This window comes from Drosophila miranda, chromosome XL, assembly GCF_003369915.1.
Source record: "Drosophila miranda strain MSH22 chromosome XL, D.miranda_PacBio2.1, whole genome shotgun sequence".
Taxonomy (NCBI): Eukaryota; Metazoa; Arthropoda; class Insecta; order Diptera; family Drosophilidae; genus Drosophila; species Drosophila miranda.
This window is the reverse complement of record NC_046673.1, coordinates 11,152,499-11,174,516: the sequence shown is the minus strand read 5'-3', so window position 1 is coordinate 11,174,516 and position 22,018 is coordinate 11,152,499. Positions and strand designations below refer to the sequence as shown.

The window sequence follows — 22,018 nt, the reverse complement described above, 5'->3', positions numbered from 1 at the left end:
TTCATATACCCGTATGCATCTGCAAAATAAATATATATTTTCATCGGCGTAGTGCTCGTTTGCAAAATTTGCATACTTTTCCCATAATGCATGATGTGCAAATTTGCATATATATATTTTATCCAATTTATTTGCACAGTTTTTGTATATGGTTTTTTCATGGAATAATATCAACCACCTTCCATAATTATAATTCCCGTACAGTACGCAGTTTTTGTGCGGATAACAAACAAAATATATGCGTTTGTGTAGTAGCTATGAGCATAAAAAAAATTTTACATGGGTGTGAATTTCGTTTGTAAATTGATAAACGTTGATGACTGCTGCATATTCTGAGGGCTTCCATGCGAACGCTTCTTTGTAGAATTGCTGTACGGAAACACTCGATACTCCTCCGGTGGTTTCTGCTTGAACTGATCATGAGTCGGCTTCTGAGGCTGATCCTCATACTGTGACAGAGAGAGAGTGAGCGGAAGTGCCCGAGTTGTTGAGCAGTCAAATGGATTGGTTCATTCTAGCTATAATATTGATTCGATTTGATCCAGATTCTGAAAAAGATATGATCATGCTCTATTGTTCTGTATTTTTGCTTTTGTCGTTTCATCAATATTGTAGATTATCATCGTGTGTGGGAGGCGGCAGAGAGCGGGGCGATATTTTGAAAAGAAGGACTGAAGAGCAGCACACCGCTCAAGATTTTCCTTTAATTGGCATAAGTATTTACCGAATCGCGAATATAAATTTAAAGAGATTTCTACATGGTTTTGTGCAATTTGTTTTATTTAATACAATAATTATAAAATATATAAAGAGGTATCATAGAATCAAAAGTGACTTTCATCATTTTTAGAGTTTCCTCTTTTCCAACTTGATGTTGTCCTTGTAAATCTGACCTACACGGCGCGGCACCGTCTCCAGATACTTCATGAGCTGCATCGCATACTGCATAGAGGTCATATACCTGTTGTGTATCTTCATGATCATGGGAGTGATGACCTTGCAGTTCACTAAATCATCTATACTCATACTGCACTTGATTTGTGGCAGCTCATCTGTTTTTGATCCCTTACTTGAATCAGTGGTGGGCGCATTAACATCTATGGCCAAATTCGGGAGGGAAGCGATGTTTGGATGTTTGGACATTGCTTCCTTGATATCCTGATTTCCGTCATCTCTGGGCTGACTCAAGTTTAAAAAGATGGACACATTCTCTTCTACATCCTTATATCGCGGCTTTGACGACGTGGATTTTTGATCACCGAGCACCGACTGCAATTTCATCTCGTGCCAGATCATGGCACGCAGCTCGTCCCCGCTCTTCGCACTGATCGAAGTCGATACCGAGTTGCTACTAGCCATGGAAAACACATCATGCTCGTCACCGGACAGTGTGTGTTTGAGTTTGTCCTTTGGGGAACCTTCCATGAGCTTGTTGAGTGTCTTCTTATCCACTTCGAAATTAGACTCTTCGGAATCATCCTTAGGCGTATCGCTGAAGCATGCGAATGGAGGAAAGTCCGAGATCTGCTGATTTGGAGGCTGCTTCTGTTGAGAGTTCTGTTTTGCCTCCAGCTTGAAGGTACGATAGGAATGTTGCTTTTGGTTCTTGTGATACGAAGCGCGCCGATACGACTTCTGTGTCTGCTCCTTGATAAGATCCTGAGACGTACGCTGAGTAGGATACTGAAGCAAACCCTGTTTAGGAACATACTCCATGCTCTTGTACAGTGTGCTCATAGACTGGAACTCTCCGGAATTTTCTCTGGCATTCGGCATTCGAACTTCTTGAGCTTTGGGTATGCCTTTGCCGAACGATGCTTTCTTTTGGGTTCGATATGACTCCTGCTTCTTGGTATCCAGGACATTATCTATGGCTGAATTCTTGGGTGCATTTGTACATTGGCTATCCTTAGACTGGCTCTTGGGCGGGTGAACATTGTCAGTTGTGGACAGCCCGCACAAATAGTCCTTCAAATGAGAGACCACAGTATCAGACAGTTCACCGAACACTGTCGATCCCGTGGAGGTGCTGTTCGTGCCGTTCTCGTCACTACACCTTCCGCATTTGTTATATCGTTCTTGTTTTACAGTGGAATCTTCGCAATTCTTCTCGGAGATCTCGCTCAAGGATGTTGATGTAAGAATGTCCGAGTTCTTAGCGAGAAGTTCCCCACCAATCTCTCTGCCCCACTTATCCGGCTCAAGTAGACAACTGTATTGATGAGGAGGCGACAATTGGATGTGCTTAGCTTGCTGTTTTCCGACCTTCGGACGTGACGGTGACATCATTTGATAATGCTCCTGTTTGTGCTTATGAAAAATATTCTGATTCGTCTGATGCGGTGGACTCTGACACAGTTTAGGGGCATATTCCATGTATTTGTGTGATGAGTTTTTATCAAGTCCTTTCAAATCTTTGTCAAAGTCCATCACGTCCGTGTTCTTACAAAGCATCTTTGGCTTTGGGGAACCATCATCGCTGAGCTGATATTGACACGGCTTCTGGGGATGATTCTTATACGGATCCTTGTTAGGGGCTTTCTGGTATTCCTTCGGCAGATTTTGCTGCATCATCTTGTCAGGATTTTTAGAAGGCTGCTCATCATAAACCTTTCTTGAAGAGTGCTGCATATTCTGAGAGCTTCCATGCGAATGGTTCTCTGTAGAATTGTGATACGGAGACACTCCATGCTCCTCCGGTGGTTTCAGCTTGAATTGATCAGGAGTCGGCTTCTGAGCATGATCCTCATACGGCTCCTTCTTAGGGGCTTCCAGGTATTCAGGATTTTTAGGAGGCTGCTCATCAGATGACTGTTGTGCAGACTGCTGCATATTCTGAGGGCTTGCATGCAAATGCTTCTCTGTAGAATTGTGGTACGGAGACACCAAATGCTCCTCCGGTGGTTGCTGCCTGAGCTGATCTTGAAATGGCTTCTGAGGATGATCCTCATACGGATCCTTCTTAGGGGCTATCAGGTATTCCGTCTGCCGACATTGCTGCATCATCTTTTCAGGATTTTTAGGAGGCTGCTCATGTGGACGTTGACATGCAATGACTGCATCTTTCAAGAGGCGATGCAGTTACTGCACCGTCAAGTGGCCCGTGTGACACCAGCAGAAGGCTGTTACGCGCGGATCCCAGGCAAAACGCAGCCCTCCTCCCGCCCAACCGACCGAGGGGCGCTGCCGCATGACGCGCGGTGCGTAGCCGAACCAAACGCGAACATGCAAGAAATATAGCTATTAGACTAACATTCGAGGAAAATTAGTACTAAACTTACTAAGAAACTAAGCATGCAATCAAAGTACAAATACCACTACAGTTACTAATTAATAGAAAGGTGTGTAAGGATTAATAATTTAATAAGAGGAAGAGAATTAGTGGTGGATATAATATGGTAGAGGGAATTATAATCCGAGCATAAGACCCTAAACGGTTCATGCAAGGAATAATTCGATCTACAAAGTGGAAGGAACAACGGTATAAAATTTCTAGTCAGTCTAATAGGAATCGTGAAGTTTATGCGGCTCAACAGATCAGGGCTGTCTATGTCACCCCTGATCAAGTTGTGCATAAATATCACACCAAGCATTTTTCTACGGTTAACTAAGGATGGGAGGTTTACTAATAGTAGTCTACTAGAGTAAGATGGGAGTCTTACACCCGCATCCCAGTTAAGGCCCCGCAGAGCAAAGAGTAAAAAGTTTTTCTGTACTGATTCTATACGGTCCTGGTGTACTTTGTACTGAGGGCACCATACACAGGAGCCGTATTCTAAGATCGGACGAACAAGCGAGGTATAGAGAGTCTTTGTTATATAGGGGTCGTCAAATTCCTTTGACCACCTCTTTATAAACCCAAGCACGCTCATGGCCTTATTTACCATGGTAGAAATGTGTTCGGAAAACTTTAACTTGGGGTCTAACATAACACCCAGATCATCCACCAGGGTAATTCTCTCAAGAGAACCACCAAATAGGGTGTAAGGAGCCAACAAAGGGCTAGAACGATGAAATGTCATAACTTTGCATTTCGAGGCATTAAGGTGTAACAAGTTTGCACAACACCATGACTGAAAGTTATTGAGATCGGATTGCAAGCGAGGATGAAATGAAATGTCCTTGTACTGGACACAGAGTTTAACATCATCCGCATACATAAGTACTCGAGAGTATGTTAATACTGAAGGTAAGTCATTAATAAAGAGTGTGAAGAGTAAGGGGCCTAGATGGCTGCCTTGTGGTACTCCCGAAGAAACCTTTACTGGGAAAGAGAGGGAGTTTTTGAAGAGGACTCTTTGAGACCTAGAACAAAGATAGCTAGAAATCCATCTCAGGAGGTTGGGCGGAAACCCTAAAAGGTCAAGTTTATGCGCTAAAAGGGAATGGTTTACAGAGTCGAATGCTTTACTAAAGTCGGTGTAAATAACATCCGTCTGTAAGTTACCTTGAAAGCCTTTAATAATGAAAGAGGTAAACTCTAACAAGTTCGTGGTGGTTGATCGCCGCCTTATAAATCCATGCTGAGTTGGAGATATAAGTGACTTGCAGAGATGTTGCAAGTGCGGAGTTAAAACCTTCTCAAACATTTTAGGAATAGCGGATAACTTTGCTATACCTCTATAATTTTTTGCATCAGACTTGCTACCTTTTTTATGGAGAGGAATTATAAACGATTCCTTCCAGATCGGGGGGAAGCAAGAAGAATCAATGGATAGGGTGAATAGTTTAACCAAAGGTCCACACAGAGCCTCGGCGCAGTACCTGAGTACACAACCTGGAACCCCGTCTGGACCCGGTGAAAACACCGGCTTAACTAGTCGAAGATCATGAAGTAGGGAACATTCATTTAACAAGGGACTGAAAATGCCGTTCGACCTCGGTAAACCGTATGGGTACGGGTGACCAGAGTAGCTTTCCTCAGAATAGGTGGTTTGGAAGAATTGGGCAAAAAGATCGGCAATTGCCTGATCATTATTTGCCGACGTATTACAAAATGATAGCGAGGATGGGTGTGCGGACGTTCTACGCTTACTGTTTACGAAGCTGTAAAACTGTTTAGGGTCCTGAGAAAAACGTATCCTGCATCGAGATAGGTAGTTCTTATAGCATTGAGCATTAAGAACTGAAAAGTTTGACCGAGCTAATACATAGCGAGAGTGAGAACTAGGAGAACCCACTTCTTGAAATTTTTTATATAGTCTTGATTTTAAGTTTTTTAGACTGGATAACTCTTTGGTAAACCAAGGGGGTTTTCCAGATCTAGTCGGACAAGAAAGCGGGACACAAGAATCGAAAAATGTGCCAAGAGCATTGTAAAAAATGTTTGTGCCTTTTATGATATCAGTGCACAAGTACAAAGCGGACCAATCAAAATCCCTAATGAGGTTATTAAGCTTCGCAAACTCGGCTTTACGAAAGCAGCGGACACGTTCGGGCAGCCTACTCGACCGATCCAATACAGTTGGTCCTATATCTAGCGACACCTCGAAAGTAGGGTGGTAGGCGTCTTCAGGTATAGTGAGCGGAAGGGCTCGGGTTAACAACACTATGGTCGGATCCGATACAAAGCACAGATCAAGCAATCGACCCAAGGAATTATTCACATGGTTGACTTGAGACAGGGATAGGTCAAGCAAGCCGTCAACAAAGTCATGTCGTGACATGGGCACTAGGATACTAGACTCGTTTACCGAAGACCAAACAGTTCCTGGCAAGTTGAAGTCACCAAGAACTATCATACGATCTTTATCAGATAGCGAGGAAGAAACAGCGGTTAAAGCGGACAAGTGTTGCTCATAAATTGAAATATCCGAAGAAGGTGGGATATACGAGCAAGTAATGAATATAGCGAAAGCGGGAAGAATCAGTTTTACACACAGGAATTCCAGTTCCTGTTGAACTTGGACTGTGAAGTGTTCCGACGTGAAGTAAGAGTCCACTGCAATTAGAACCCCCCCTGCCCGACGAGACGAACGGTCCTTTCTAAAAGTTGTGTACCGACCTGCCAAAACCTCGGAACTAAGAATGTCCGGCTTTAACCAGGTTTCAGTAAACACAATAACGTGGGAAGCAAATGCAACACTATCCCGGAAAAGAATGCTGAGCTTACTACGCAAGCCTCTTACATTCTGATAGGTTACTAAAAGAGAAGTTAGTTTTTTGGAAAGGTGGAAGCGAGACGGGAAGTTGAGGAAGAGGAAGTTGAGGTTGAGGTTGAGGGTGGCACACTGGAAAGGTTTGGAAGGGATATGGGGGGCCTATTCTTCTTCTTAGCCTTAAACTCCTTCACCACCAAATGCTCCGGCCAAAATTTGGCGGAGCAAATGGTGTCAAATTGAGTTGGGGAGATGCTTATCTTAAACGAGGCTATCTCCCTGGCATAAGAGAAGTTAAATTTCTCCACCTCATCATATAGCTTTTTTGAAGAGTGCTGCATATTCTGAAGGCGTCCATGCGAATGCTTCTTGGTAGAATTTTGATACGGAGGCACCCTATACTCCTCCGGTGGTTTCTGCTTGAACTGATCATGAGTCGGCTTCTGAGGGTGATACTCATACAGCTCCTTCTTAGGGGCTTTCTGGTATTCCGTTTGCAGATTTTTCTGCATCATGTTGTCAAGATTTTTAGGAGGCTGCTCTTCAGATGACTGTTGTGCAGACTGCTGCATATTCTGAGAGCTTCCATGCGAATGGTTCTCTGTAGAATTGTGGTACGGAGACACCAGATGCTCCTCCGGTGGTTGCTGCCTGAGCTGATCTTGACACGGCTTCTGAGGATGATCCTCATACGGATCCTTCTTATGGGCTATCTGGTGCTGCATATTCTGAAGGCGTCCATGGGAATGCTTCTTGGTAGAATTTTGATACGGAGACACCCGATACTCCTCCGGTGGTTTCTGCTTGAACTGATCATGAGTCGGCTTCTGAGGCTGATCCTCATACTGTGACAGAGAGAGAGTGAGCGGGAGTGCCCGAGTTGTTGAGCAGTCAAATGGATTGGTTCATTCTAGCTATAATATTGATTCGATTTGATCCAGATTCTGAAAAAGATATGATCATGCTCTATTGTTCTGTATTTTTGCTTTTGTCGTTTCATCAATATTGTAGATTATCATCGTATGAGGTAGGCGGCAGAGAGCGGGGCGATATTTTGAAAAGGACTGAAAACCAGCACACCGCCCAAGATTTTCCTTTTAATTGTCATAAGTATTTACCGAATCGCGAATATAAATTAAAAGAGATTTCTACTTGGTTTTGTGAAATTTTGTTATTTAATGCAATAATTATAAAATATATAAAGAGGTATCATAGAATCAAAAGTGACTTTCATCATTTTTAGAGTTTCCTCTTTTCCAACTTGATGTTGTCCTTGTAAATCTGACCGACAAGGCGCGGCATCGTCTCCAGATACTTCATGAGCTGCATCGCATCCTGCATAGAGGTCATATACCTGTTGTGTATCTTCATGATCATGGGAGTGATGACCTTGCAGTTCACTAAATCATCTATACTCATACTGCACTTGATTTGTGGCAGCTCATCTGTTTTTGATCCCTTACTTGAATCAGTGGTGGGCGCATTAACATCTATGGCCAAATTCGGGAGGGAAGCGATGTTTGGATGTTTGGACATTGCTTCCTTGATATCCTGATTTCCGTCATCTCTGGGCTGACTCAAGTTTAAAAAGATGGACACATTCTCTTCTACATCCTTATATCGCGGCTTTGACGACGTGGATTTTTGATCACCGAGCACCGACTGCAATTTCATCTCGTGCCAGATCATGGCACGCAGCTCGTCCCCGCTCTTCGCACTGATCGAAGTCGATACCGAGTTGCTACTAGCCATGGAAAACACATCATGCTCGTCACCGGACAGTGTGTGTTTGAGTTTGTCCTTTGGGGAACCTTCCATGAGCTTGTTGAGTGTCTTCTTATCCACTTCGAAATTAGACTCTTCGGAATCATCCTTAGGCGTATCGCTGAAGCATGCGAATGGAGGAAAGTCCGAGATCTGCTGATTTGGAGGCTGCTTCTGTTGAGAGTTCTGTTTTGCCTCCAGCTTGAAGGTACGATAGGAATGTTGCTTTTGGTTCTTGTGATATGAAGCGCGCCGATACGACTTCTGTGTCTGCTCCTTGATAAGATCCTGAGACGTACGCTGAGTAGGATACTGAAGCAAACCCTGTTTAGGAACATACTCCATGCTCTTGTACAGTGTGCTCATAGACTGGAACTCTCCGGAATTTTCTCTGGCATTCGGCATAAGAACTTCTTGAGCTTTGGGTATGCCTTTGCCGAACGATGCTTTCTTTTGGGTTCGATATGACTCCTGCTTCTTGGTATCCAGGACATTATCTATGGCTGAATTCTTGGGTGCATTTGTACATTGGCTATCCTTAGACTGGCTCTTGGGCGGGTGAACACTGTCAGTTGTTGACAGCCCGCACAAATAGTCCTTCAAATGAGAGACCACAGTATCAGACAGTTCACCGAACACTGTCGATCCCTTGGAGGTGCTGTTCGTGCCGTTCTCGTCACTACACCTTCCGCATTTGTTATATCGTTCTTGTTTTACAGTGGAATCTTCGCAATTCTTCTCGGAGATCTCGCTCAAGGATGTTGATGTAAGAATGTCCGAGTTCTTAGCGAGAAGTTCCCCACCAATCTCTCTGCCCCACTTATCCGGCTCAAGTAGACAACTGTATTGATGAGGAGGCGACAATTGGATGTGCTTAGCTTGCTGTTTTCCGACCTTCGGACGTGACGGTGACATCATTTGATAATGCTCCTGTTTGTGCTTATGAAAAATATTCCGATTCGTCTGATGCGGTGGACTCTGACACAGTTTAGGGGCATATTCCATGTATTTGTGTGATGAGTTTTTATCAAGTCCTTTCAAATCTTTGTCAAAGTCCATCACGTCCGTGTTCTTACAAAGCATCTTTGGCTTTGGGGAACCATCATCGCTGAGCTGATATTGACACGGCTTCTGGGGATGATTCTTATACGGATCCTTGTTAGGGGCTTTCTGGTATTCCTTCGGCAGATTTTGCTGCATCATCTTGTCAGGATTTTTAGAAGGCTGCTCATCATAAACCTTTCTTGAAGAGTGCTGCATATTCTGAGAGCTTCCATGCGAATGGTTCTCTGTAGAATTGTGATACGGAGACACTCCATGCTCCTCCGGTGGTTTCAGCTTGAATTGATCAGGAGTCGGCTTCTGAGCATGATCCTCATACGGCTCCTTCTTAGGGGCTTCCAGGTATTCAGGATTTTTAGGAGGCTGCTCATCAGATGACTGTTGTGCAGACTGCTGCATATTCTGAGGGCTTTCATGCAAATGCTTCTCTGTAGAATTGTGGTACGGAGACACCAAATGCTCCTCCGGTGGTTGCTGCCTGAGCTGATCTTGACATGGCTTCTGAGGATGATCCTCATACGGATCCTTCTTAGGGGCTATCAGGTATTCCGTCTGCCGACATTGCTGCATCATCTTTTCAGGATTTTTAGGAGGCTGCTCATCATATAGCTTTTTTGAAGAGTGTCCATGCGAATGCTTCTTGGTAGAATGTTGATACGGAGGCACCATATACTCCTCCGGTGGTTTCTGCTTGAACTGATCATGAGTCGGCTTCTGAGGGTGATACTCATACAGCTCCTTCTTAGGGGCTTTCTGGTATTCCGTTTGCAGATTTTTCTGCATCATGTTGTCAAGATTTTTAGAAGGCTGCTCTTCAGATGACTGTTGTGCAGACTGCTGCATATTCTGAGAGCTTCCATGCGAATGGTTCTCTGTAGAATTGTGGTACGGAGACACCAGATGCTCCTCCGGTGGTTGCTGCCTGAGCTGATCTTGACACGGCTTCTGAGGATGATCCTCATACGGATCCTTCTTATGGGCTATCTGGTGCTGCATATTCTGAAGGCGTCCATGGGAATGCTTCTTGGTAGAATTTTGATACGGAGACACCCGATACTCCTCCGGTGGTTTCTGTTTGAACTGATTATGAGTCGGCTTCTGAGTATGATCCTCATACGGATCCATCTTAGGGGCTTTCTCGTATTCTGTCTGCAGATTTCGCTGCATCATCTTGGAGGGATTCTGGCGATCATCCTCTGTCTGGTTTTCCGTGTGACGATTCCCATGCGAATGCTTCTTTGTAGATTTATGATACGGAGACGGCCGATTCACGTCCACTGGCTGTTGCTGGAATTGTTCTTCAGACGGCTTCTGTGGAGGATAGTCCTTCGTAGGAGCATTCTGGTATTTCGTCTGCTGTTTGCACTGCATCATTTTGGCAGGATTTTGTTCAGTCTGATCATCGTACGGCTGTTGTGAATGCTGCCGCTGCTCTTGAGAAGGATTTTGATGCTGATACGTAGTCTTTGGGTACTGCTCTTCTGAATGATGCTGAAAGGGCGTCGGAGAAGGTCTTGGATACCGATCCTTATTCTTTTGCAACTGCTGCTGCTTGGCGGAACTCTGATAATTCTTGCGATACGTCTTCGACTGTTGAGGATGATTCCGATCGTCTTGCTGCTGCTGTTGTGGTGGAAAATCGGCTTGATCACTGGAACGCTGCACTAAGACAGATCTGTGATATGGTTTCCGTGTCTTCTCCTGGATTGGAGTTTTCTCCGTAAGCCATTGCAATGTTCTTAGATCGGTAGGAGAAATAATCTGACGGACTTCCTTCCATAGCTTTTTCTTGCTCTGTTGCGGCATCTCATCCTCTAATAGGTAGCGAATTCTGTGACTTGTTTCTTCTTTTTTGCCATCGCTTGAGCAACACTTGTGATCTTGTGTATCCATCAAGCGAGCAGAAATTGATGCTGTATCAATGGATTTTGTTTGTTCAGTATACTCGTATGACGAGTTTTTTCCAATTCAGGGATGACTTTAATAGCAAGATTACTTTGCTTGCTAAAACTGAAAGCATGAAAATTAATATGATACAAGAAAAGTCAAGTATTGTGTGGTAGGGTTTTTATTCTTATTTTCAAAATGAGTGGAAACGTTGTGAGAGGCGGCAGTCAGGAACGAATTGATTTGTACGTTAAAGTAGGGAGGGGCGATCTCCCTCAATTGGCATTTCGATTGTCCCTTTTCCACCTAATGGCCGATTTGATTAGAATTTTTGAATATTTTATCTGTTTCCATTTTTCTGCTGCTGTTTCTTATTACGCTACATCTGTCTGTCTCTCACCCTTTTCCTACCAACACCAGCCGTTATATCTTGCTCTCCTCCGCCAGAGGTCGCACAATGCGCGAGGAATACTGTGACAGAGAGAGAAAGAGAGCGAGTGAGCGGGAGTTCTAGCTATAATATTGATTCGATTTGATCCAGATTCTGAAAAAGATATGAACATGCTCTATTGTTCTGTATTTTTGCTTTTGTCGTTTCATCAATATTGTAGATTATCATCGTGTGTGGGAGGCGGCAGAGAGCGGGGCGATATTTTGAAAAGAAGGACTGAAGAGCAGCACACCGCTCAAGATTTTCCTTTAATTGGCATAAGTATTTACCGAATCGCGAATATAAATTTAAAGAGATTTCTACATGGTTTTGTGCAATTTGTTTTATTTAATACAATAATTATAAAATATATAAAGAGGTATCATTGAATCAAAAGTGACTTTCATCATTTTTAGAGTTTCCTCTTTTCCAACGTGATGTTGTCCTTGTAAATCTGACCTACACGGCGCGGCATCGTCTCCAGATACTTCATGAGCTGCATCGCATCCTGCATAGAGGTCATATACCTGTTGTGTATCTTCATGATCATGGGAGTGATGACCTTGCAGTTCACTAAATCATCTATACTCATACTGCACTTGATTTGTGGCAGCTCATCTGTTTTTGAACCCTTAGTTGAATCAGCGGTGGGCGCATTAACATCTATGGCCGAATTCGGGAGGGAAGCGATGTTTGGATGTTTGGACATTGTTTCCTTCATATCCTGATTTCCGTCATCTCTGGGCTGACTCAAGTTTAAAAAGATGGACACATTCTCTTCTACATCCTTATATCGCGGCTTTGACGACGTGGATTTTTGATCACCGAGCACCGACTGCAATTTCATCTCGTGCCAGATCATGGCACGCAGCTCGTCCCCGCTCTTCGCACTGATCGAAGTCGATACCGAGTTGCTACTAGCCATGGAAAACACATCATGCTCGTCACCGGACAGTGTGTGTTTGAGTTTGTCCTTTGGGGAACCTTCCATGAGCTTGTTGAGTGTCTTCTTATCCACTTCGAAATTAGACTCTTCGGAATCATCCTTAGGCGTATCGCTGAAGCATGCGAATGGAGGAAAGTCCGAGATCTGCTGATTTGGAGGCTGCTTCTGTTGAGAGTTCTGTTTTGCCTCCAGCTTGAAGGTACGATAGGAATGTTGCTTTTGGTTCTTGTGATACGAAGCGCGCCGATACGACTTCTGTGTCTGCTCCTTGATAAGATCCTGAGACGTACGCTGAGTAGGATACTGAAGCAAACCCTGTTTAGGAACATACTCCATGCTCTTGTACAGTGTGCTCATAGACTGGAACTCTCCGGAATTTTCTCTGGCTAGTCCTGGATTTTGCGGCATTCGGACTTCTTGAGCTTTGGGTATGCCTTTGCCGAACGATGCTTTCTTTTGGGTTTGATATGACTCCTGTTTCTTGGTATCCAGGACATTATCTATGGCTGAATTCTTGGGTGCATTTGTACACTGGCTATCCTTATACTGGCTCTTGGGCGGGGGAACATTGTCAGTTGTTGAAAGCCCGCACAAATAGTCCTTCAAATGAGAGACCACAGTATCAGACAGTTCACCGAACACCGAATGAATTTCAATCTCGTTCCGGACCAAGGCACACAGCTCGTCCCGGACCATGGAACGCAGCTCTTCCCTGCTCTTCATAGTGATCACGGGCGATCCCGTGGAGGTGCTGTTCGTGCCGTTCTCGTCACTACACCTTCCGCATTTGTTATATCGTTTTTGTTTTACAGTAGAATCTTCGCAATTCTTCTCGGAGATCCCGCTCCAGGATGTTGATGTAAGAATGTCCGAGTTCTTAGCGAGAAGTTCCCCACCAATCTCTCTGCCCCACTTATCCGGCTCAAGTAGACAACTGTATTGATGAGGAGGCGACAATTGGATGTGCTTAGCTTGCTGTTTTCCGACCTTCGGACGTGACGGTGACATCATTTGATAATGCTCCTGTTTGTGCTTATGAAAAATATTCTGATTCGTCTGATGCGGTGGACTCTGACACAGTTTAGGGGCATATTCAATGTATTTGTATGATGAGTTTTTATCAAGTCCTTTCAAATCTTTGTCAAAGTCTATCACGTCCGTGTTCTTACAAAGCATCTTTGGCTTTTGTGGACTGTACTGATGAGGACGTGGGGATAGGACGTCTGTAGTTTTGCTTATCGGTGCTCTCTTCTGGCTTTGATTGCGTTGAGGAGAATTCTGTTCAGGTTCATCGATATTTTCAGCGAAATTCGCCTCATCCGTATTGCTCAAGCATGAAGACGGTTGGCCAACTGCTGTATTGGAGGGCTCTGGATTTTCCGTCAGAAAGGAAACATTTCGTCGAGAAGGACGCCGAAATAGGACTGTCATAGCTTCGGAGCTGGAGCTGATTGAAGATGCTTTCATTGTCGGGCTGTCATTACGCTGTGCCTGTTCTTGAGGAAGTTTCGGATATGAAGTCTGAAGACACAGCTTCGGTATGGGTGGAGTCTGGCATGTTTGTTCCAGATACTGCTGCTTCGGCTGCTGTTGTTGAGGATCCTGAGAAGGCTGCTGTTGCTTGCCTGGACTCTGATTAAAATTCTTCTGATACTTCTGGCACTGATGTGACTGTTTTGCTAGGTAATCGCCTGGATGAAAGCTACGGTGTATACCACAGCCGGATCTGTGCGCGCACATACGCTTCTGAGCCTGGGTCTGGTCCTGAATGGAAGGCTTCTGCTGTTGCTGCATAGAAAGGTTCTCCATTGGCCATTTTAGCTCCTCTAGATAGGCTTGAGTCGATATTTCACCTACCATCCCTCGGGCCGTGCGCTTGTCCTGTTGTGACACCTCCTCGTCTATTGCTTCACTGCTGTCGCTTGTCCGTTGATTTATGTCTGGAACATTGAGGAATGAGCTAACCGGTTTCATTTTTGCACTCCTGGCCTCGTAGAATTGAGCAAAATCCAAGCAATAATTGTTGGCTTGTTTATCCATAGATCGAGAGAAGTTTTTTAATGTTCTAATCTATACGAGTTCGTTTAGTATACTCGTATGAGGAGATTGATGTAATCCATTCAGTGATGACTTTAATATCAGGGCTACATTGCTAGTTGAAACTGAGCGAATGGATATTTGATCCAATTTTTGTATATATTTTTTTCTTGGAATATCATTAACCACCTTCCACAATTTTAATTCCCTTCGGCATTAAAAAACAAATACAAAATCCCTGCCTCGTCCAAATATGGAAAAAGTCATGCATTTTAATGTACATTTTTCACATCGTCTTTTTCAGACAAATTTCCCTTCATGAACAACCGAAAAACCAATCGAAATTACACGAATGTTGGTATTTTTTTTTTATATTCTGTTTCAAAATTTGAATTTCACATAGCGTATGCGTGAGCCCAACGCGATAGGTTTTTGATAAATATTCTCTGTTCTGGTGTGTTCGGATGTCGGGCCTCGGGGCTGATAAGTAGCTACCATTTTTTAATGTCACTTTTTTGTTGGACGCTTGGGGTGTGGTATCGTGGTATCAGGGTATCGGGCTGTCGGAGGGTGAATGGGTGTTCCTTACTGTCCAATGGAGCGTACATTTTGAAATTGAAATCAGTAGGAGGCCGACGGAGAGGAGCACAGCACAGGCAAAAGCAGAAGCAGCAGCAGGCGTTGCCAGTTTCTTCTTTATCTCTCGCCTGTCAGTGGATGCTTCATTGAGTTTTATGTGGAAAAATGCGCAGATACGTTGAAATATACAGACACACATATACACCCTTGCATATATATGTATATAATAAATCCTATATAGTATTTAATACGTACATATATATGTATGGATATATATATGGATGTTGATGGGCAGCCTGACCAGGCAATAGCTCGTAAAACTTGCAGCGGCTTCTTCAGCTCCGTAAGCCGGTTAAGAGTTCGCACAAAGTGTTAAATCTCTTACATTGTGTGCCCCTTGTCCTACAGCAGCACCTCGGTCCTGGGTGCTGTGCTCCTCTTTACACACTCAGCCCCCTTGATTTAACCGCTTTGTTCCCCCTCTGGCTGGGCAAAGTTTATATCTCCTTGGCGGATGTTTGAATGCTTTATAATTACATTTTATGTGCCAACGTTGGGTATAGTATATAGGATGCCAACAGGTGCAATTCATGGAGTCGGAGTGGGAGTAAAGTCCGAGTGGGTGGAGAACAGATTCCGGGCAGATTCCGGGACAGAGTGTGGCACAGAGTACGGGCACAGAGCCCTTCCTTTGGCCATCGTTTATTTAATTTACAGTCTTGATTGAATGTTTGCCTTCGGCTCAATGGATTCTCTGCTGTAATTGCTCCAAGTTTATGCCCTTCTCCCTCTTTTTGTACTCCAACTCTATCCATCCTTCTCTGAAAGATACTAGATGTACATACATAGCTCCTCCTAAGAGCTGCAAACATTTACGAACAATACAAGTATCTTATCCTTGGGGCCATCCACGAGACTCTGTCTGTCATACATTTGATTTACATTTGCGACATGTTTACAGCCTCGTTTGAGGAATGAACTTTTTTTGTCTTGTTGTTTTGTTATTCATTGGAGGCACCGCCAGTCACCAGCCAGCATCCCCGAACCACGGCAACCACACCACAGGGTGGCCAACCGCCCACACCTCCGGACGTATTTTAATAAAGAATACTTGGCCCATTGTTAACCGTAATAAATCCGCTTCTGTGGGGGGCATAAAGTGACACCATTGTCTCTGTAATGAATGTCGAGTGTATGCTAAGTGAGTGCTGAATGAAAGAATTGAATCAATTCGACTAAGCGCCAAATTGATTGGCAATGATGCGCGATTGATTGCCATCTGATTGAATTGACGCTCAGCGTGAAAGGAACATAGCGGATGTAATGTTGATTGATCTGTGGTCGAATGATGTTTTAGAGATTATGGTTTGATATCTGTGAGAGCGATTGTAATCATAAATGATTGAGTCCTAGATTCAAGATCAACTTTGATAGAGCTAATGATTGAAGCAGCTCGAAAAATCAAAACCATGTACTGGTTCAGGCATTGTTAATTGCTTTTATTGATTGATGACCCCTTTCATCACTGATTCCTGATGTTTAACTAATAAATGGCAATGACCAGAGGCTAATCCGCATCAAAGACACATAGACATGGGTTGACTAAGATAGTTCCCTGATACGGATAGATTAGCAAACCACTCAATCACGGCCATCAATCATTGTGCACTGGAGTCAAGTAACTTATCCATGCAAAAGCTTAAATTACGCCCCAAATCAAAATTGCCACAAAGTTAATGAACTTTCCCTTGCCCCCAGAATATCCCACACAGGCGCACACACCTAGTCTGTCCAACCCCCGCAATCCCCCTTTCCATGGAGCTCTCGAGACTATTTATTGTAGATGACTTTGGGCGAAAAGTTTTGTATTTAACTGCAAATGGGGTGTGTCTGCCTGTGTGTGTTTGTGTTTTTATGTGTGTGCGCAGCTCCAACAATATTAATTTGAATTGCAATCCAAACATGAGAGAAAGGTGAGATTTTGAGAACCGAAGCTTGAGATACTCTTGCAGATTCATTGACTTTTATGATGATACATATGTATGTACATTGAAACTGATTAAAAGGTAAGAAGAAACACATAAACTAATATCCTTATGGGTTATAGCTTTGTGATATAGTTATCCGACCTATAAGGAACGGACCTTAACGTGGTTTGTTCGAGCGTTGTAAGCAGAGCCCGCAAAAAATGGTATTATTTTGCAAGCCCGCGGACCCGATTAAAAACGGAATCGAAAAGATACTTCGAATTCGTTTGTTCTCAACGCGCTCTTTGATCAACAAACGAGAGTATTTTGTAGTTCTCTTTTTGCTCATGAGGCACTTCGTTGAGCAAAATTTTCCACAAGACCTTTTTTGTGTATATATGTATGTGTGTGTGTATACCTCTTTCACCCTTCCTCATCTACGCTTTACCTGCGATTTACAGGCAAAAAGAAAAGAAACAACGAAAACTTAATGCAACTAACATACACCTAGTGCTTCCACTTGGCTCGTTTTGCTCAGCTGCTGATAACCGAACGACAGTCTTCGAAAGAGAGCTGCTTTTGTTTCTCTCGCCGATCAGCAGAGAGAGCGAGTCTGGGTAGCTTCTCTCAGTCCTTTCGGTGAGCAGACAGCATAGAAAGCATGGTCGAGCATGTTTTTCGTGCTCTGGTTCTAAGTATTCGAATTTATTTACGTTTTCAGAGCGGTACAATATCTATTCTAGAGATGGTAGGGCATCTACTCGTTTCATTGCTCTTAAATGTTGAATAACAATTTAATGTAATGAAAAGTTTTTTAAGAATTAAATCATTTTTAGGCAATAGATTTGATAGGAATTTGAAAATAGTAAATTACTCTAAGCAAATGGGCCCCGTTTGCTCGTTGGAAAATCGTACAACTTTTTATGAAATACTTATCATTTATAAATACTTATCTCTTTTCGTTGCAAACATAGAAATCATAATATCCTTTGCAAGGGCATAGCAAGTGTGCATAATAGACACACGGATGGTGATGGTGATGGTGGGAGAGAGGGAGCAGATTGTGGCTGCCCTTTAAGCGACTTTTGCTCGAGGAATTCAGTTAAAAACTAAACCGATCCAAAGCCCAAATGAGCTGAAAGTTTGCCGACACGCACACGCACAGGCAAACACTAATGCGGAGCATTAAATGTATGCCGGTCTGTGTGTGCGCGCCTGTGTGTGAGAGTGCCTTTAACCTTGTAACTAAATTGTTAGACATTTTAATTAATTTCCACTTTAATGTTTACTTAGCTAAATGTTTTCTTCGCTGCAGGCAAAAACGAGAGATACAACAGCAACAACGGATACAATAGCAGCAGCAGCAGCACCAGCACCAGCACCAGCAGCAAAAGATACAACAGCTACAGATACTTGTAACTAAAGTGACATGAGGCCTTAGCAACAAAAACAACAACAACAGCAACAACAACACCCAACTACAGCAACAAAAGTCACAGCAACAACGGAGGGAACCGTAGAGCACTAAAAACCAAATTACAAACAATTAAAAGAGAAAACGACGAAGGATCTTCTAGAGAGCTTGACAACGGTAGAGGCGGCGCAGCCACACGCAAAAAGGACCCCCCGCACACAGCAAGGAACAGAAGTAGGAGGAGTAGCAGCAGGAACTGTAACAGAAGAGCTGGAGGTGGAAGTGGAGAAGTAACGCAGCAGCCACCTACATGCCCCAATGCCAGGAGCAGCAGCAGCAGCACCACCACCACCAGAAGCAGCCGAAGCAGCCATGTTTATGGCCAACTAAAACTGAACAGCGGCCCCAAAAGCAGACCAGAACGGGCATAACAGAGCCAGCCCCGGCCAAGACCTGGCCAGGGCACAGTAGTGACACATAGTCCATCATCTGCATTCCACCCATTGCCAGGACCTTTGTCTTTCTGTCGCATCACAAACAGGCAAACAAACAATAGCAACAACACCACGAGGCAAAGGCAAAAGAAAAGGCGGAGGCTGAGGCTGAGGAGGAGGAGGAGAAAGAGCAAGAACACCACTAAAGGCGGCAATAAAAAGTTTGCTTTGTTTCTGGGTGTCGACACATTCTTGCTTTGCTCTCTGGCCAAAACGCCTACCCTCCTGTTAGCCAGAAAACCAAAAACGGTGTCGTCCTTGTCAGCCGCCTCTGGGCACTCAATTAGGCCCAATTCAACGCAACTTGAAAGCAACTACAGCAACAATAGCAACATCAGGGAACATCAACAGCAGAACGAGTGAAAGGAGCAGTAGCAGGACAAGCATCAGCAGGACCAGGAGCATTAGAGCAGTGAAGCGACCACGCCCACGCAGGGGCCAGCACACACAAACGGCGACACCAATCTGACTACAAGTGACAACGCCCACAAAAGGTGGGGCGTGGGGGGCATCGAGTTGATGCCACAATGAAACTGAGCGTGAGCGCGTATCGGGCGCATGCATCCGCACACAAGAAGATCCTCTCCAGCGGCTATCACTCACAGCTCAATTACGGCAGCACTGGAGCAGCAGCATCATCCTCGTCGTCGGGGGCCACTGCAACGGGCCTATATACGGTGAGTATACCTACCTATAGTATGTACATTTAGGCCACAGCCGACCGACCCGACCCTTATCCCTGTCTATGCCTCATTCTGTTTAACATTTGCCATCTGTAACCATTTTTGCTGCGGGACAAACATAAAACATAAAGTTTAAACATTTTTGATTATGGTTTTTACGGTTATGTCCTTGGTGGCTATATTTTTTGTTATTGATATTGCTGCAGTAGGGTATTCGATGATTGGGGCTGGGCATATTCATTAAGATATCGGCGATTGATACAATTCAAACCTTAAATCTGTACAAGACCTTAAAGTGATGGAATCACTCTATGAAACTACATAAATTTCGATTCTGTTCGTGTTTCATGATTTGATTTTCAGGATCAAAGCCTGGGCTAGGCTTCTTTTATGGTTTGGACACAAACGCCAAAGTAGAGGCGATATTTCAATTCCATTGTTTGATTCAATAAAGAGGAATTAGTTCTTCGCAATCCAACGATGTGTTAAACGTTAATAAAAGGTCGCAAAAATATGCCATTCCGTGTCAAATTAACGACCTCCCTATAACAGTTCATGAGCAGGTGCTCTTGGTCAAGTCGCCCAATGAATCTATGAAGTTCTTTAATATAGTTCCAGCGAAATGTGTTTCAAAAATGACATTAGTTTTCCTCTGACCTTATAGAGCCGCAGCAGTTTTTCCTTGTTACGCATCCAATGCATTGAAGCAGAGATTTAATGCAGTTTCACAACGAGATCCAACAGTTTTCCTAGTAATTAGGATGCAATAGTAATTAAGTGCAATAATAAAATTCCTGTGAAATATTTAACGAGATAAGAACGGGTTTTCTTGGAACTTTCGCAACAAATCAGAGCATTTACCATTCGCTGTAGATGTCCCACTGTTGATGTCGCACGGACGAATCGAGGGCGCCATCAGGCCAAATTGTAAATTATACAAAAGTTAATAAAGAAAACCAACCCCCCTTCGAGCCTACGTCATAAAAAATTGGATTGTGGCTGCAATTTGTGTGGTCGTCGCTACACCCGTGCCCGTAGCCAGGGCCACATCGACATTGTCCTGCACATAAGCCGTGCAGGAAATTGGAACTGCTCCTCATATCGCATCGTATCCGACTTGTCATTGCCTAATTAAAACGCAGACCATGGGGAAAGGACAACACGGGCAGGAACCCCGGACAATTCACTTTTTAGCCCATAAAACTTTCGGTCATAAATATTTATGGAATCCCTTTTTTGGGGGAGCTCAGCTCTGCTCCGACTCTGAGCTAGACACAGACACAGACGCCGACCCGCATTCACCACCAGAATGTGAACCACAATAAATTCCAATCAAGTTTCGTGCCACATACAATTGGGATGTCCCTGGGTTTGAGTGGAGCTTAATCTGGCACTGAACCGATTTGTCAGCTAATTGGTGGGAGCGGCATACAAATCCCGATAGATATGTTATGTGGTCTCCCCCTCTCTATTTAGAACGAATGCCAAATTGAAACTCTTTGCCGGATTAACGCCAGTTATGTAACGGACACACACGGACATAGGGACAGCCCCAAGGACACTGGCAATCTGTCCCAATGGACGAATCGAAGCTCAGCTCTTAAGTTTACCGTACATGAGCAGCGGCTGGTACTTACCCAAGTACTTTGGCGGCATGCCCCGAACTTGGGTGTAAATTTGTAATGGGTTAGAGGACAAGTTCTCCGAACACTGACCCAATCAAAGTGTGCGAAAAGGTTGTTATGAGAGGGGACACTGTGATTTCATTGCCACAGTTACGCAAAGTTCGGAAAGTTGTTACCACAGACCAACCTTTGATTTCTGATGCTTATTGGAATCCAGATCGCTAGTTAGTGTTCGCTGGAGAGGGAATTTGATATAAATTTTGCCTTTGGTAAAAGATACCAGGGGCTGGAAACACGAAACAGGCGTCTGATTCCATTCACGTAAGATGCTGTGGACAGTGTAGACTGTTGTGGCTTTAATAAATGCTTTCTATTGGCTTATTTCATTTTGGGGACTACTTTCTGTAGCTATGGAGAATATAAATTAAAATTGAAATACATTTCTTACCCATTAAAGCTTGAATTCATATTCGGTTTTGCGGTTTTTTACTTTACTCTCACGTCCGCAAGGAATTTCTGTTTGATCTCTTCAAGCTTTGAATCGATAATAAACGTCATTAGCTCATCGCAATTCTAGTACCAACCCTCAGTCGGTTGCTACGGAAATATATGAACTGATTCTGACTGTTTCTTAAGAGGAATTCTGAGGAATTCTGAGGAAACACTTGTACTCGTAGCTGCAGCGGACACATGTTAGCCACTTCCTACTCTTGGGGAAACTTATAAACAATTCATCAGAAATCAGAAGAATTGCCAACTGATTTTAGGCCAATTTTATCCCAAGAGCTGGGTTTTTACTCTGATTTTCTCAGGTACCTACATATAACTTCCAATAGCTACCGGCTCTGATCTGCCGAATGCGAGTACTCTTCAATTCCCGCCTGCAACTTTTCTCAAGTCACCAGCCATTCCCCCCGCTCCACAATTTTTCTGCTTCACTACCCTGACAACCGCTCACCTGAAGGTCGAGACGACTGTGGAACTTCAATTGAGGAAGTTGTCGTGTCGGCAGCAATGAGATAAATTATTAAG

General features: G+C 43.8%; 4 protein-coding genes across 7 annotated transcripts in view; 1 reads left to right on the top strand and 3 right to left on the bottom strand.

Moving 5' to 3' along the window:
* Window positions 1-831: 831 nt before the first annotated feature.
* LOC108164815 lies at window positions 832-6,978 on the bottom strand. Its single transcript, XM_033394164.1, has 2 exons — window positions 6,407-6,978; window positions 832-3,030 (listed from the first exon to the last, which is right to left on the bottom strand). Exons 1-2 carry the CDS (start codon window positions 6,821-6,823, stop codon window positions 847-849), a joined length of 2,601 nt encoding a protein of 866 aa, XP_033250055.1. The 5' UTR covers window positions 6,824-6,978; the 3' UTR covers window positions 832-846.
* A 261-nt stretch (window positions 6,979-7,239) lies between these two features.
* Window positions 7,240-10,912, bottom strand: LOC117189123 (trichohyalin-like). The gene has a single exon (XM_033394153.1). The coding sequence runs from the start codon at window positions 10,815-10,817 to the stop codon at window positions 7,338-7,340; it is 3,480 nt and encodes a 1,159-aa protein (XP_033250044.1). The 5' UTR covers window positions 10,818-10,912; the 3' UTR covers window positions 7,240-7,337.
* A 673-nt stretch (window positions 10,913-11,585) lies between these two features.
* Window positions 11,586-14,308, bottom strand: LOC117189128. Its single transcript, XM_033394161.1, has 2 exons — window positions 14,045-14,308; window positions 11,586-13,975 (listed from the first exon to the last, which is right to left on the bottom strand). The coding sequence occupies exons 1-2, from the start codon at window positions 14,225-14,227 to the stop codon at window positions 11,654-11,656; spliced, it is 2,505 nt and encodes an 834-aa protein (XP_033250052.1). The 5' UTR covers window positions 14,228-14,308; the 3' UTR covers window positions 11,586-11,653.
* Window positions 14,309-18,091: 3,783 nt separating this feature from the next.
* Window positions 18,092-22,018, top strand: part of LOC108164814 (pneumococcal serine-rich repeat protein) — a 28,172-nt gene continuing 24,245 nt past the window's right edge. For all 4 annotated transcript variants that reach the window (XM_017300732.2, XM_017300735.2, XM_033393072.1 and 1 more), the window contains exon 1: window positions 18,092-19,355. In XM_017300732.2, coding sequence (XP_017156221.1) covers window positions 19,206-19,355 — 150 coding nt within the window. In that variant the 5' untranslated portion in view covers window positions 18,092-19,205. The remainder of the gene's footprint in view (window positions 19,356-22,018) is intronic.